Below are 15,292 nucleotides of genomic sequence, written 5' to 3'. Positions count from 1 at the left end.
AGATACTGGTACTTTTGTGAGCATTCGCAGGCTCCACGTCTCACTGGAGAATAAAAATAAGAATAAAACACAAAGTGGAACAACAGCAGGTGATGACATGGAGCTCTGAGTCACTTCAACCAAACTGTTCTTCCACTAAACTTTCCATGAAAGTGCTTAGATACAGCAGAACAGAAATAAATCCTCAAAATGTGACTCCTTCGTGAATCTATATTTGGTTTCACTTTCTGTATTGAAAGTAATTATTTATAGATAGCACAATAACAATATTCACCGTTTTAATAATTAATAAAATTCCAAATAAGCATGCGAATTTTTTCCTGCAACACACTTTTTCCTTCCACTAAACTTTCCATCAGAACATGTAGCTGCAACTGCATTTAACAGAAATAAACACTGAAAATGTGATAAATTAATCTATATGTGGATTTTAACTTCATCACTTAAATTAATTTACTTCAGTAAAAGTACATCAACTAGTTATAGAAAACGTAGTAAACAAAAATAATAATTCAATCAATTATTAATATAAATTTTAGAAAATTAACAGAAATATAAATCCTCCCATCCCCAACATATCTTTTTCTTCCACTAAACTTTTCATTAAAAAACTCAGATATAGCAGCTTTTAACCCAAATAAAAGCTAAAATATGTGACTCTCTGTAACGATTATATATATATGATCTAATGTGTCCACCAAACAGTGGATATTTTTTTGTTTTTAAATAAAAATGTTTGTTCAGTATGAATGAAGCAGATGAAACATTTGGGATCAAAGCAGCGAAAAGCAGAAAGGCGGCAGGTAGAGTCAGAGAGCGTCTTCCATTGTTGATGCATCCAGTCAAAGGTAATTAGGCTCTGCTGTGTGTGTGAGGCAGATTATCTGTGTCAGTGGCCATTTGCTCACAACTGGCGCCAGAGGCAGAGAGCATCCTGGGTAAACGAGCAGACGCCGGCTGGCGTTTCTCCACTCGCAGACACAAACAGCCAAAACCAAGCATCCGATCCGCGCCTGACGGACGACAAACCGAGAGACGCAGGAAGTTAGCCCACCTGTTAGCCTGGAGTTTGAGTACGGAGGCGAGAGGCTGTCATGTGACGCCATGAACTGCGATCCATCGGCGTAACTCTGCAGAAAGAACAGGAAGTTAGCTGAACAGGAAGTTAGCTGAACGGGACGTTAGCTGAACTTTAGCTACAAGCTAGCAATTTTATTAAACTACATGTTTAGTTTCCAAACTAAATGTTTATCTACAAACTAAATATTTAGTTAGCAACATAAATATTTAGTTTGAAGCTAACTAATTAAACTTGCTTCAAACTAAGTATTTAGGAATAAACTAAATATTTAGTTTGTTAGCTATGAACTTGCTCACAACTATTTAGTTAGCCAGCTAAATAATTAGCTTCAAACTTAATATTTTGCTCTAAGCTAACCATTCATTAGAAAACTAAATGTTAGCAAGATCAATATTTAATTATTTGTTAGCTAACTAATCATCTAGTTATGAAACTAAATATAAAGTTAGTTAAATATTTAATTAAATGTTTAGCTAAATAATTAGCTTCAAACTAAATGTGAGGTTTGAAGCCATATTTACTACATGTAACTACATATTTAGTTTCAAACTACGACGTTTATAAATTAAAATATAACACTGAGAAATGGATCCCTGAATTTTCTGTGGTGAAATAATCCAAAATATTCCTGTTAATATTTGACAGTGTAACTTCACAAACACAGCCGGACATTTCTACATGAAAACAGTTGCTTTGTTATTAAGACCAAATCAAATTATTCTAAAGTATTTCTGATTGCTAATAAAACTGGAAGAAAAGCAACAAAACAAACCTTAGAGGAACGACTTCCACTCGCCCATGAAGCTGCATTTGTTCTTTCCTCCATACCTGCATGTAAACGAGACAAACATTAGCTCAAATTACAGTGAAGGAGATTATTTAAGTTCTTACTGAATACAGAAAGCATCGGGTCTGGGAAGCTGCAACTGGAACTGAAGTCTGGAATATCAGAAACTTTAATGGTCCAGATATTCCCATCCATCCAGCCTCAGTATATCTGATATTATTCATCTATCATTTCTACAAACCGTCTTATTATTGCCGGCTGCATTTGTTCAGTAACCATGGAAATGCCATGGATGCTCTCGTTTCCCCACAGACTCCAGTTTTTAAGTCCAGATGTTTGATTAAACATCTGGACCTGCAGCAGAACCGACTCTCTAACATCAACCCAAATGTCTCCAGTCCGGCTGCAGAGATGTTTTCACAAAACAAAACTGAAGTTTGACAACTTTTTAAAACGTCAGGAGAGAACGAGCAGCAATTATGAAAAAGCATCGCTGGGTAATAAAAAGTGAGGATTGGGGGATGGATGAGAGGAAAATGAGAGAGAAGTCCAAGTTGGAGTTAAAGGATGGGAGGAGGAGGAGAGAAGGAGGCGTCCATGTGTCCTGCACCTGATAAGGCGTCCAATTGAGGGCTATAAATTACACTAGAGACCCACAAACAGGGAGGATCAGTCCGAAAACCACACACACACACACACACACACACACACACACACACACACACACACACACACACACACACACACACACACACACACACTCTGCAGGTTATCTATCATCAGTTAATGAACTTAGACTGACAGACAGCCCCATGTCTCTCACAATGATCCTATTAAGATCTGCCTGACACAAAACAGACTCCTATTAATACAGTTAGCCCATGTGTGCATGTGTGGGGATCAGAGTGGACAAAAACACCACTGTGTCCAAAAACTACCACTCACACACCCAACCTGTTGTCTGAAAATCAGCATGTTACATGCACTCATTTCATAAAGTAGCTTAAATTAAAGTCATGTTCTTCCATGGAAAAATATTAACTTATAAATACAATATTTACTTCTAAAATAAATCAACAAGTCAGTTCTACAGCCTGAGCTGTTTGTGTCATAAAGTAATGTCCTGTATGGAGGACTGAAGCAGCCAAAATTCAGGAATATTTACATCAACTTATCAGTTATCAGATGTGGGTGAAGCTAACTAAAAGGTTACCTGTGCTAATCCTACAGCCAAAATAATAAAATAGTTCTGCTAATGCTAAAGCAACAGACCAATATAATTCTAAAGCCCTAATCAGAAACAGCTGTGCTACATTTAAGCGTTACCAACATGGTGTTTACTGGACGCTAATGCTAAACCCCTAATCATAAACATTTGTTCCTCCACCACTAAAGAGCTATAAAAACTTGGTATTTAGCAGTAGCCAATACTAAACTACTTAGCAATAGCAACAGAAATGCTAAATTGCTATACTAACATAATATTTGACAAAAGCTAATGCTAAAATGCTAATCATAAACAGTTCTGCTAAACTTAAGCACTATACCAACACAGCATTTAGTGGAAGCTAATGCTAAACTGCTAATGATTAACATTATTTCCACCAATATCAACATATTTACCACAATCTAAAGCTAAAGCTAAAATTCAACCATGTTGATACCCATGGTCTATGCCATTAGATATTGTTTATATTTTTTCTTAATTTTGTTTCTACATGTTTGTTTTAAATAAAGATATTAGGACAGGAAACTGTGTAAACAGTCTCCACCACTTCACAATAAGAGCATGAATAAAAACAGTTACCTACTTCAAGAATTACAAAAACCAAAACTACAACATAGACTGTGAACTGAAAGTTTACACAAAAAAAAACAGAAAATTTTAGCTTTGCAATTTATTCAAACAAACTGAGTTATGGGAAGTTAAATGCACTAAACATTTTCATTTTTATACACACATTTTCTTTAGTAAAAGCCCGAAACAAGTGACGATCACACCAAATCGTACTAAAAAGAAATTCAAACTGATTGATTAAAAACAAGAATGTTTGTAAACAACAGTTTTAGACACTAAAACCAAATGAACCTGAATTTCTGTAGGTCATTAAAGATCCAAACCCGTTTTCCTGACTCCTGTTTTATCATTTGACATATTCTTCTGATTCATGAATCCACGATGCGTCACTTTGACCCACTAACCCAGAGAATCAAACTTTCCAACCTGCCGGGTCCAAACGGTGTCAGTGGGTTGAAAAGCCGCAGCTGGGCACCGTGTGATGTAAACATGATGACGTCTGTAATAAAAGGTTTCTGACTGACAGAAATGAGGCCAGCAGTGACGACCGGCAACGCTGCACCTGTTTGGAGCTCCGTAGGAACAATTAAACCTGTCAGTTTGTTTAATTTAATCCTGAAACCTCCAAGATCTTCACATCACCTCAACACAAACCAAACTAAACCCTTCAGTCTCCAAAAACAAAGAAATGAAACTAGAGCAAAATGACGACCAGAAGTTCACAAGTTTAGCTTTTGAGTATTTTTCATGTTGCTTCTCATTTTCTTTCAAATTTTTGTCACTTTAGTCAAAACATGTTTATAAAGTTAAAACTTTGCAGTAATTTGGGTCATTTAGTCTCCTTAGTCATATTTTCACATGAATTACTAATTTAAACTAAACATTTATTTGACAAACTAAAAATTTAGTTCCAAACAAATTTAACATGCAAGCTAAATAACATAATTATTTATTTTAACTAACGATATAACTTCAAACTAAAAGTTGACTTTATAAAGTAAAAGAGTTTGTCTCAGAGCAAAATGTTTAGTGACTTATTTAGTTTGATGATGAACATTTAGATAAACTAGTTATTTAGTTAGCAAACTCAAGCTAAATATTTAGCTTTCTATATAATCATTTAGTTTACAAATTAAATAGTTGTAAACTAATATTTAATTAGTTTACAAATTAATTAATATTAATTTACAATTCTTTTGTTCAGTAAGCCAAAGAAATAAACTTTTTTTTGTGGACAGACCAAATAAAACTATTTAGTCTGAAAGTAAATATTACAAAGTTAAAGCTAAAGATTTAACTTAGAGTTAAATGTTTAATTTTGAGCTGAATCATTAGCTTAGTCACTAAATATTTTGTTTAACTAAATGATTAGTATATCAACCTGAGTAATGAACTAATAGAGAATATACTAAATATTTACTTTATTTCTTAAATATGTATCATCCTAATGAAATATTTAAAATAAAACTGCCAATCTGACTTTGGTTTTTGACACAGATATGGATTATTTTCTCTCTTAGTGAACATTTTCATCTGTAAACAGTGCTATTGTTTTATTTAAACTGGTTTGATTTTCTGAAACACTGAAATGAGACAAAAAATAAAACATGTTGAATGTTGTGCATGAGGGACTAAAAGCTCAAACTGCAGGAACTTTAAGGGGTTAAAACTTTAGAGCAGGAAAATAAATAAAGAAGCGACAGAGAAATGAGAATCTGATGGACGTTAAAACCAGACGGAGAAACAAACATTTAATTCAGACGTCTTATTTAAAGCGGAGGAGGAAAAGCTTCTTGTACCTTTACTGAACTACAATCATGTTTAATCCAGAACACACACACACACACACACACACACACACACACACACACACACACACACACACACACACACACACACACACACACAGAGAGAGAGAGAAATAAGACAGTAAGAATTAAGAATCAGATTACATCTCTATTAAAGCTGCTTAAAATGTCTAAAACCTACAATCCCTGAGTGTGAGTGGCTGAGCAAGCAGGAAGTGATGTCATCAACCAGTACAGGAAGTCCACCTCCTTTAGTTTTATTTCCTCTTTTCTCTCTTCATTCATCTTCCCTTTCCTTTAAGCTTCACTTAAATTACTGCTAATTTGTTTCTAAAAGAAATAAAAAATGAAACTCAAAAATAGATTTAAAAATGAAACTTTAACTCCACACTAAAACAGTTTTTTTAATTTGGTAATATTTAGTTTGTAAACTAATATTGAATGAATAACATTGCAAAAAAATGTGACTTTGAAATATGAACCCTCATGTTTTCCTGTTATGACAGCCTAAATAATCCAAATTATTGCTGTTAATTTTTACAATCTCACCCCAGAGATTATGGGCACTAATCCTCCTCTATAAATTGTATCACTCTGCTAATGTCGCTTCTTTTAGTATTGCTTGTGTCTTTGCCTCCAAACATTTTCTCCAAGAGACAAACAGTGATTTCAGCCAAACGGACCAGAACCACGCCCAGATTCCCGAGCCGCGCCTCTAACAGCTGGAGGAACAAAAACAGAATGTTTTCCTCCCCCAGCCCTCCGAATCCAGCAGGACGACACCGAAAACGGAAATCCGATTTCCAGCCTTGAGGTGGAGCTCGACGGTTTCATTCATGTTTCTGTGCTGAAACACCTCGCCCGGCGTTTCCTGTCATTAAGCAGCAGAGCCGTTCTATAATTAGAACATCTGGACTCTAATAGGTTTCTGCAGCGGCATCCTCAGCAAACCACCGCGCTGCGTGGCACACAGACACTAAAACCGAGCACGCTTCATGTTTCAGGCCCTTTTTCTCTGCCGTTTTGTTCATAGAGGAACATTAAAGCGGGAAAACAAACAACAGCTTGGAGAGCTAATGGCACGTTGAATGAAGAGGGAGAATAGTTTGTGTAGACAGAGAGAGAGGGAAAACATTAGCAAGTTCAAACATGGCTTTCTTGAATGCGCTGTTTTTAAAAGCCTACAGATGCCTTTCCAAAAAAAGAGATTAATATTGATAATAAGAAGGCCGATCCTTTTTGTTTTGTGTTTTTCTTCTTCGTCGCTGTGATGGAGGAAGAATAAGTGGAGCGGCAATTCCTTTGACAACCCCGCCACGCCGGCCCATGTGAAGCCCAGCCAACTGTGGCTTAGATGTCTGCACACCATCACAACCAGGAGAACAAAAGCAAAAAAAGGAAACCAAAACAGAGATCTGGGAGTGAACTGGTCACAAGTTAGAAAGTTAGCTCAACTTTTCTGAAGCGCAAACTGGATTGGAGGCAAAAACAATGACTGAAAAATAGAAATAATTCAGATTATTGAGGCATGAAAACTGCTTCAGAAACACTTTATCCATCCACCACTAAGCTAGTCCATCAATACAATCTAAAATGAGTCAAATTTCTGTCATTTTTTCATAAACCTAGCATACCGCTACAGCGCTAGCTGGGCTAGCTCAGGCTAGCTCAGGCTAATAGCCTCTAACTTGTTTTTTCAATAAAATGGGTAGTTTGTAAATACATAAGTAGATTTTGGGATTTTTTAAAACTTTTTTTAAGCAACATAAATGCTTAAGACAGAAGTAGCTTAGCATAGTTCAAACAGCCATACTATTAAGCTGAAAGATCTAAAACTCTGAAGTTGAATTCATAAATGAAAACATCTCAAAACAGTTTTTTACATGACAATTGTTTGCAGATTGTTTTTACTAACAGAAACTTTTAAGTCAGTAAAGCTAGCTGAGACGTAAAGCTACAATTTCTCTTTTGTTGTTGTGCCAAATATTAACACAAAGCTTTATGATGGATAATAACAGTGAGCTGTAACTATACCAACATCCATCCAAAAATTTAGCATATTTTCTGAAACCAGGTATTTTACGACATTCATAAACCTAGCTAAGATGTGCCATGAGAGCTAGCTATTAGCTTGGCTAATAATTTATGTGCAAAATATCTGAATTAATACAAACATTTTATAAATCTTACAATAAAGATGGGTAGTTTATAAATATTAGCATAACTATGAATCATTTTTTAAATAATTTTTCGAGCAAGCCATATGTTTAGAACAGAACAAGATATGAAGCAGTTTAACCTAGCTAAACAACAGGTGTAGCCATTTCCTTAAGCAATTAAAAAACAGAAAGAAAAAAAAAACAGTAAATCTGAAAGATGAACATTTAGGATTCATCAATGAAACACATCAACACAGCTTCCTTCACATTTCATTACGTTAGCTTTTTTTAGCAGCAAAAAACAAAAATATATAAAGTTAGTGAATCTGTATGGGACTTCAAACTCTAAAAGTTTGTTATGCCAACAAATATTAACATACGAGGCTTTTTGATTAATAACTACAACAAGCTGCAAAAAAGAACTACTTTGTACAAGTCCAACAATCCATCTATTTGTTTAACTGTCCATCAAAAATGTGTCAGTTTCTGTAGTATCAGATTCGGCACTAATAGACTCATAAAGCTATAAAGTTATCAGGAATACCTCAGGCTAAAGGCCTCTGACTATTGTTTAAATGTCAAATATTTAAATAAAAATGGACAGTTCATAAATGTTTTTTATTCATGGTAGCTTGTAAAAATTTACATAACTATGGAATTATTTTGACCGTTTTTAGCGAACTGTTAAAACTAGGTTCCGTTAGCCTAGCCTAACGCTTAGCTTAGCCGAACGCTTAGCCTAGCCGAACGCTTAGCCTAGCCCAACTGAGCAACAAGTTCCACCGTTTCACTAAACTTCAAACGGTTTTAAAAGTCTAAAGCTGAATAATTCACATCTCAGATGTATAAACAAACATATATCGATACATCTTCATCTTAATATTTAATTATGTGTTATTTTATGATAAAACAAAGCTAACTCTGAATTCAGTAAAGCTAGCCAGCTCGCTGGACTTACGGTTCTGGAAGTTTCCTGAGCGCCGCTGCGGCCTAAAGGTGAGTCAGGCTGCAGACAGGCAGGTAAACTAAACACCTGCAGCCGCTCAGTCCATACAGTAACTGCCCAGTTTACAATATCTGCTCACACTGAACAAAACATTATTTAATAATTTAAAATTACATCATCAGATTAACCAAATGGAAAGTTATTTAAATTTGGGCTGTTTTCTTAAAAACCAAAGTGAAAATAATTCAAGTAAATAACAACTGCAGGCAAAAGAAAACAAACATTGTGGTTGAAATATGTTTGTTGTTCATTCAATCAAGTTACTCCCAGTGGGCAGAGGAGCAATTTTACTCAAGTAAGAGTAGAAGTAAGCAGTGCAGCGAAGTAATTAGCACTAGTTTGAATAATTAAAATATAGATAATATCTAGAAGCATTTTGACCAGAGAAGTGTCAGAAATCAGCAGTAAAATCAAACTTCCTTCAATCTGAATGTATCATCTAAATCCTTCAGAAACATCCGTCTTTCATCTGCTTGATTCCTTATTTCCATTCAGTTTCACCTGGATTTCCCAGACTTAATGAACAGAACCAGAGCCCAGCAGAAAGGCAGACATGTTGGCGCACAATGAAGCAGCGAGACGCTGTGATATTGAAACAGACAAGGTTTGTTTTGGATGAGTTTTTGTCAGACAGAGTCTCTGGGTAGATCCGTGTTTGACAATTCAATTAAGCTTCCTTCCTCTCAGCGGAGGTTTTGTGTTTGGCTTTGTAAAACTCTATCATATAGACACCTGCCAGCTTACAGCTCATGCAATCACAGATATGAGTGAGTTTAATCACACAGGAAGAGGGGAGCCGAGAGCTTTCTGAAAGCTGGAGAAAGTCCAGTGGGCTGGATGAGGAGGAGCCGAGCGGTTTCTCAACAAGTGGAAAGATGGCCGACAGTAAATCAGGAAACAGTGGTGCTGTTAAACATGCTCAGAGAATTGTGCTGGGACATCTGTGTTTAATTAGCAGAGAAAATAAAAAACAGCTTTCGCTTTTTCTCCATTTTCCCCTTTTTAAATCAACAGTAGCGAAGCAGTTATTCCTGCAGCAGAAAGCCGCTCCAGAGCCACAAAAGCAGGTGGATAATTCAGGTTTCTTGGCTCGCGTTTTGGAAAGTCGCCTGCGGAGGAGAAACACTCAAACTTTCAGATGTTGAGGAATATTTCTTTCAAATTTGCCCTGCTGGAAGAATAATGTGGAAAATCGCAGCTTAATTCATATAAATAAAGACGCAATATGTCCATTAGCTTATCCTAGCTTAGCCTAACAACAACTTTACCTTTGAAAATTTAAAATATGAAATACTTTATTATAGCATTTACAGATTTTCATTTTGTATGGAAATGAGTCACAATTTACATAATTGTACCTGACATTAGCTTAGTGCTTTAACGTTTGTACAGCCATCTCCGGCTAATATCCTCTGACTTGTTGAAGTGGTAAATATCTCAATAAATATGGTCAGTTTGTAAAATGAAAACAGGTAGTTTATAAATATTTTAACAATTATGAGCCATTTGGCCCTTTTTTTTATTTTTTAGCTAACTGTGTTTAGAACACAACTAGATAGGGAATAGCATAGCTTAGCATAACTAAAGAGAAAATATCCCATAAAATCTAATTAAAGTCTTAGATTCATAAATAAAAACATCTTTGTCTTGATATTTGATGTTTTGGGAAAAATTTGTTTTTTAGTGCCATGCTAACAAAAACTAATCTTTTTTCCTCCTCTTTCCTTCCTTCTCCAATTTCACTTGTACAAAAAACATCTCCTAGTACAAAGTCAAATGTTTCACCTTGTCTTGATTTTTGTTGTTGCCGTTGCTCAATAAACAAAACAAATTAAACCCATGAACGTAGCAATGCTGGCTAAGGTGGTACATTATTTAGCCTGGCTTAGCTGGCCACAAAGAGCTTTGGAAATGTCAAAACTCCAATAATAATGAAATTTATTTAACAAGTTTCATTAGAAAACAACAAATTCCCTTTCGGTTCTCCACTCTGATGCTGATATGAAGAAACGAAAACTATTTTAGCACAATGAAACAAGCTAGGCTAGCTATGGCTAAACGCCTGTTAGCTAAATAAAATTACTGGTTTGCACTTGAGTTTTTCTGAAGTATGTTTTTGTCCTTGCATACAATAAATATATGAGATATACTTAATGTATAAAGAAAATTAATAACATAGCAGCATTAGCTACACACTGAACCAGGTGAGCTCATTCAAGTTCAAACCTTCAAATGAAGCTAACGGCTAAATCTGCTCTAAATGAGTCTTGGGAGAAAACAAAACTCCACTGTTTGTGTTGTTTTAGCTGTTTAGGCCCAAAGAAACATCAGCGTTGATCTGCTAGCCTTTCAGCAGAGCTAAAGTGCAGACATGAACCTCCAGGCCGGGGAATTTACCCACACAGACATGCGTCGCTGCACACCTTACAGTGGAGCTGCAGTCATCCGTGTTGCATGATTCATGCTCTCTGTGGCGATTACTGGAAAGTTGCGCTCAGGTCTGCAGGCGTTACCTCCCACTTTGAGCTAACGTATGTAATGCTAACAGCCAAACACGCATCAATTACTCCAGATTAATTGGTAGAAATACCAAACATTTTTAAAGTTCCTCATTCAGCCTTCATGTTTGTTGCTGTTATTTACATATTGCCTCTATTGATTAGGACAAATCTACCAATAATCATTTTTCCTAGTAGCATTTCTTGATGTTTTAGTTCAGATGCCTTCACATATCAAAATGATGTAAACTGTGATTTTCTGATGATGATTTTAATAATTCCCAAATTTAAACTGCAGCATTTGGCTTAAAAAGGTCACAGCTGCAGTTTCCACCCAACATCACACCTTTATCTGATTTTATTACCACTAGAAACAACCTTTTCCTCCCTTCCTCCTCTTCTTTCCTTTCTTCTCCTCACCCTCCTCCCTTCATCTCTACTTCCTTTCTTCTTCGCTTTTATCTCGCGCCTCTCCTCGCTCTTTCATGGCGTCCTGTCGTCAAGTGTAAACATGGCTGAGCGCCAAGCCGGAGGGGTTCGAGTCCTATCAGCTCTTCCTCTGCTCGTGTCCTCCAGTCACGCTCTTCCCGCTGATTCCTGCGAGGAAGCGACCGGCTTTTCCTACACAATCACAACTCGGCTGCTGGGAAATGTGACAAACATCTCTATGAGCCAGATGGGGAAATGAGGAGCAAGGGAGATTTAGAGACCAAAGACGCCAATTTTGAGTTTTGAAAAGAAAATTTTAGGAATCAAAATCAGCAACAAGTTGCAGGAAATGTTTCTAAAGATAATCAGAAAGTCATGTGGATAAATGTTGGCAAGATTGGTGGGCACCGCTAACTAAAGTTCTAGCTGCGCTAACCCTTATGCTGCTCATACACATTAGTGCTGCTAATGCTAAAGTGCTACACCAACATGGTGATTACTGGAAGCTAATGCTAAAGCACTCATCAATATTATTCTTAGTGGGAGCTAGTGCTAAAGCTAGAGACTCACATGGTGTTTAGCAGAAGCTAATCCTAATTCACTATACCAACACTGTAATTAGCAGAAGCTAAAGCTACTGCAGTATGCCAACATTGTAAGCTAATGCTAAAGCAGTGTACCAACACAATACTTAGCAAAAATTAATGCTAAAGCTCTATAATAACAGAAGGCTTAGCAGAAGCTAATTCCATTAGCAACATGTTGTTTAGCAGAAGTTATAGAGCAACATGATTAACAGAGTAAGCTAATGCTAAAGCATCATATTAGCTGAAAACAATTGAAAACTGCAGAGTTACACTTTCTGGGTTTTTTTTAAAAAACATCTACATTTGTTGATTATATTTGATTTGCAACATCCAAAGGGTGAATAATTGTTTAATAATCATCTCATTAGTTGCATATTTTATAGTTCTTGAAGTAAAAACATTAAGCTGAGGTATGTTTTTAATCTGCAGCTTCATGACCAGTAAATGAGAGAAAGTTGATTCTTTGCGACAGTCTAAATTTATGCGTCCTGCTCTCTGCGGTCGGGACGGCGTATAAATAAAAGCTGCAGACTCACAGTCCGACCAGCTGCACCTGCACAGGAAAAGCCCTGCACATCACTTATGAGCCAGTCGGCTTGCAGCACTGCTGGGGAAGTGAAAATGGGGCTCAGGTGAATTGTGCCGGCGCCGGTCCAAAGTGCTAATAATAGCTGACCACTGAAACCATTTACTGGGAAAATCAGTGGCACTCACAGAGCCGACGAAGCGACCTCAAACCTCCAGCCTGACAGCGGCTGATTTTAAACGTTTTCACCCATTTAGTGACCAAAACACCAGCTGAGTGAAAATATCCAGCATCAGAGTTTATTTAGTTCATATTCAGGTGGACTCAAATGTACAGTTTAAAGGTTTTTTTAAACATCACTGATGGTTTATAATCAGTTTCTGAATTTATGAAATGGTTAAAGCTGCAGATATGTTCAGTTTTCTGAACCAGAATCATTTTAATTTCCTACAAATGAATCAAATCTTCAAGTTTCCAGCAAGGAAAGTCATTTTTATTTATGATAAAAATCTAATAATTGATTTCCATTTTTGGCGTATTAGGACCACTCTAAGAAAATAAAATTCTGAGAATAAAGTCATAGTTTTAGTAGTTTTATAAGTTTATTCTTGATTAATTTGATTAATCCAATAATTTTATGTTTTATTTTTCTGAGTGCCTCTGAATCACACAGAGCTCAATATTAATATGAAATGACTAAAATAGAAATAGAGATGCTATGGATGCTAATAGCGACATGCTAACATGCTAATCAGTAAAATACATATTGGACCCAAAACGAGGGATATTATGACTATATAGTCAAATACATCAGAATGTTATTGACAGCTTGATTATTTCAGTAATTTAATATCATATAATATACAGATCAGCTCCACTCAGGATGATCGTTTCATTCTTGTTGTAATTTTCTGCTTCCAGGCATTTAAAACATTAAATGTTACAATATCACATGAGATACAGATACAGAAATATTTGCTACTAATAATTCTTATGTAATATTTTTCTGTTGCAGCTCTGATTCGTTTGTTTTTTTAACTTCTGTGTTCAGCGTTTTATTTTTGGACATTTATTCCCTCCGGTTCTGGATGATGAGCGGCTACATCAGTTTTAGCTCTTACTGCTGGGAGAAGCTAATTAGCATCTTAAGGAAGCTCTGCTAACACTGACAGAGCTGAGCCAAAGAGCAGAGAGAAGGAGGAAGTTCAAACGTCTCTTTCATTCATCGACATAAAAACCACACAGGAAGGAAGGCGGCAAAAGCAAAGGAAGTGGATTAGCATGGCTAGCTAGCAGCTAATGACAGCTGATGACGTCATCCAGGACGTTTTACTCTGAAATATCGTCTCTGTTGCCTGGATACTGAGCTGTTAGCATGAAACTGTCATGCTGCTACAATCTTCAGTCAGAGGCTTCTGCAGATTGGCTGCGATACTGACTGCTACAGGAGGTCCTTCCTGCCCAGGGAGTCTCTGAACACACTTCAGTGATTTGATGTTCAAATGAAGGAAAACTTGTTTATGGGATGTTTAGTTGGTTTTTACCTGACAAATAAACTTCATTAAGAGACATAATCTGATTTATGAAAATGAATATTAGTGGATAATGGACAGAAAATGACAGATACAGAATCTGGACGAGTTTCACTGATCTGAGCTCAGAAAGGAGAATCTTGGTTCTGGTTCATTTACAGATGTTTCACTCAGGCTGAGTGATTATAAGCGAGAGTGAAACTAATGTGTTTGTTTCTCTTTCCCAGTAATTATTTAACAGAGAGGAAGGATCCGTCACTTCCTGTGGTCTTCTCTCCTCTCAGCTCCAAATGAAAAGATAATTCATCTGACGACGTTAAACATTGATTTTAACTGCAGTCTGAGCTTCATCCGTCTGATTCAGAACAAAAACTGGAAAATGAGGGAGAAAAACTGAATCTGTGACCCTTCAAATCAAGAGCTAAATATTTATTTAACCAACTAGGAGCTCAAACTTTCTGAACATCAGTCCATGAAAAGCTTGAGCAGATTTTACAACTTAAACAGTTTCATTACGATGAACACAGAATTATAGGGGGCGCTGTTCGCAACGTTAGCCAATTATAATTAGCAATATTAGAATCTGAATATTTAGCTTCAAACTAAATATTTACTGAGCTTTAATATTTATTTTGAATATTTAGCTTGTTGAAAAAATCTTTAGTTGTTACTAAATTTATACCCAAGTAAATATTTAGTTTAGATACTTAAATACTTAAAGAAAACTCTCTACTTGTAAAAATAAGTGTTTGGTGCTAAATGTTTTAGTTAGAAAGCTAAATATTTAGTTCTCTTTCCTCTTCCAATCAGTTGGGTTTCAGGTTGTTTCCCGTTTGCTTCCAGAAGAAGATAATCAGTTTTTAAGCATCAATTAAATACTTTCAAATAATATCACATTTAGCCAAATTTACTAAAGAAAAATAATTCATGCATGTTTAGTTTCCTCCTTATGTCATTATCTATAATTTTGTGTATTTTTTATTATGTAACAAAATACTCAAACTGCTGCAGGTTCTAATTTAAAATTGGGCCAAAGCAAAACATCAAAATGTCAACAAAGTCGTCAGAATTTAGGCCACTG

General features: G+C 36.0%; 1 protein-coding gene across 1 annotated transcript in view; it reads right to left on the bottom strand.

Moving 5' to 3' along the window:
- Positions 1-908: 908 nt before the first annotated feature.
- LOC129356834 (transcription factor 4-like) overlaps positions 909-15,292 on the bottom strand; it is a gene marked incomplete at its 3' end in the record, with an annotated part of 37,672 nt that continues 23,288 nt past the window's right edge. The window contains exons 5-7 of the mRNA XM_055026383.1: positions 1,854-1,909; positions 1,055-1,130; positions 909-1,013 (exon numbers count right to left, since the gene is read on the bottom strand). Coding sequence (XP_054882358.1) covers positions 909-1,013; positions 1,055-1,130; positions 1,854-1,909 — 237 coding nt within the window. The remainder of the gene's footprint in view (positions 1,014-1,054; positions 1,131-1,853; positions 1,910-15,292) is intronic.

The sequence above is a fragment of the Poeciliopsis prolifica genome, unplaced genomic scaffold (assembly GCF_027474105.1).
Source record: "Poeciliopsis prolifica strain line A6 unplaced genomic scaffold, Auburn_PproV2 SCAFFOLD198, whole genome shotgun sequence".
Taxonomy (NCBI): domain Eukaryota; kingdom Metazoa; phylum Chordata; class Actinopteri; order Cyprinodontiformes; family Poeciliidae; genus Poeciliopsis; species Poeciliopsis prolifica.
This window is presented reverse-complemented; position numbering and strand designations above follow the sequence as displayed.